This window comes from Penaeus monodon, chromosome 32 (genome assembly GCF_015228065.2).
Source record: "Penaeus monodon isolate SGIC_2016 chromosome 32, NSTDA_Pmon_1, whole genome shotgun sequence".
NCBI lineage: Eukaryota > Metazoa > Arthropoda > Malacostraca > Decapoda > Penaeidae > Penaeus > Penaeus monodon.
Genome location: NC_051417.1, coordinates 24,808,988 through 24,810,374, shown reverse-complemented (window position 1 = coordinate 24,810,374; position 1,387 = coordinate 24,808,988). Strand labels below are relative to the sequence as shown.

The 1,387-nt window shown below is 48.0% G+C and overlaps 1 protein-coding gene across 1 annotated transcript; it reads left to right on the top strand.

Annotated features, from left to right (window-relative positions):
- Positions 1 to 237: 237 nt before the first annotated feature.
- Positions 238 to 1,352, top strand: LOC119593764 (cuticle protein AMP1B-like). Its single transcript, XM_037942780.1, has 3 exons — positions 238 to 339; positions 530 to 720; positions 1,002 to 1,352. Exons 1-3 carry the CDS (start codon positions 331 to 333, stop codon positions 1,186 to 1,188), a joined length of 387 nt encoding a protein of 128 aa, XP_037798708.1. The 5' UTR covers positions 238 to 330; the 3' UTR covers positions 1,189 to 1,352.
- Positions 1,353 to 1,387: the final 35 nt, after the last annotated feature.

Genomic DNA, 1,387 nt, shown 5'->3' with positions numbered 1-1,387 from the left:
CCGGCGGGCGGAAGTTTAAAGGCGAGGATCGCAGGAAAGGTGGAGGGAGTGTTCGCAAGAGGGGGGGGCGACGACAATCATTCTGTCCATCATAGAGTTATGACTTCGATATGAAGGTTGCTGGGGAGGATGGTTGTCAGCATTGACCAAAATTATGGAAACAGTTTTAGATTAATAGAAAGGAGCGCGGAGGGTCGGGGCGCCGGGGAGAGCAGGGGTCCTGGGGCAGGAGGAATCTCGAAGGAACTGGCCTGCCTGCAGTCGCGGCCTCAAACAGGGATATATAATGTGCTGCAAGTGAGGCCTCAGCATCATTCGCTCACAGTCAACATGAAGGTGGTGAGTACAATCCGAGATCTGTGCTTCTGCTCACGTCTCAGTAATCCGTTTGGATGTGCTCGTACTTACTGTGTCCAGGCTATTGTTTACTATTTGCAGAATCTGTTAGCTATCTGACTAACAGATTTTTCGTTAAACACGGAATCTTCGCTAGCTTCTGATGTTTAAGTGCTGGGATATGTCATTCCAGGTACTCTTTGCTTGCTTGATCGCTGTTGCCTTCGCTCGCCCTGACGGCGACGCTGAAGTGCTGCGTGACGAGCGCGAGGACCAGGGTGATGGCAACTTCAGGTACGCCTTCGAGACAAGCAATGGCATCTTTAAGGAGACCATCGGTAGCCCAGGATCTGTGGGCCAGAGCAACATGGTGGGATCTTACAGGTGAGGCATACGGGGCAATGTCATGCCATACTTTATCTACTGAAGATACAGTTTATTTGGTTCAGTCTATAAGTAAGACCCCGAATGCATGTTACAAAACATGGCGCTATCTGTCTCCCATTATAGGTTCTCAATCTCTAACGGCAACGTCACAGAAGTACGTCATAGGATGTCGTAAATAGCGTGTAGTACCTAATGATATACTTTACTTAGGCCTTTGCTGTTGGTCACTAAGAAATTCTACCTGTTGGTAATGATAATCTTGGTTCTCTGTATTCTAGATTCACTGACCCCGACGGCAACGTCGTAGAAGTCAGGTTCACCGCCGACGAGGAAGGTTTCAAGCCCGAATCCGACGCCATCCCCCAGCCGCCCCCGGTCCCTGAGTTCGTCTACGAACTCCTTGCCATCGCCGAGCAGCAGAGAAACAGCGGCGTCCAGTTCGATGAACAAGGATTCGAAATCTAAACCGCAAGACGACGAGACTTAGGACCTAGCCATCATTTTCTCTCTTCATTTTCTTATGCCGAGGAAAGCAAAACTTGTGACCGCAGTTTTAGGATATTCTCCAGCCTACACAATCCAATAAATATGGTTCATGTACAGTACATTATATTGTTTTAAAAGAAAAAGATATTTTCTTTCCCTGTACATTCCAAAATCGAAA

Bases quoted from the DNA above. Each gene is read 5' to 3' on its own strand.
- LOC119593764 (XM_037942780.1), top strand. The intron at 721-1,001 runs GTGAGGCATACG...TCTGTATTCTAG, and splicing joins AACATGGTGGGATCTTACAG to ATTCACTGACCCCGACGGCA.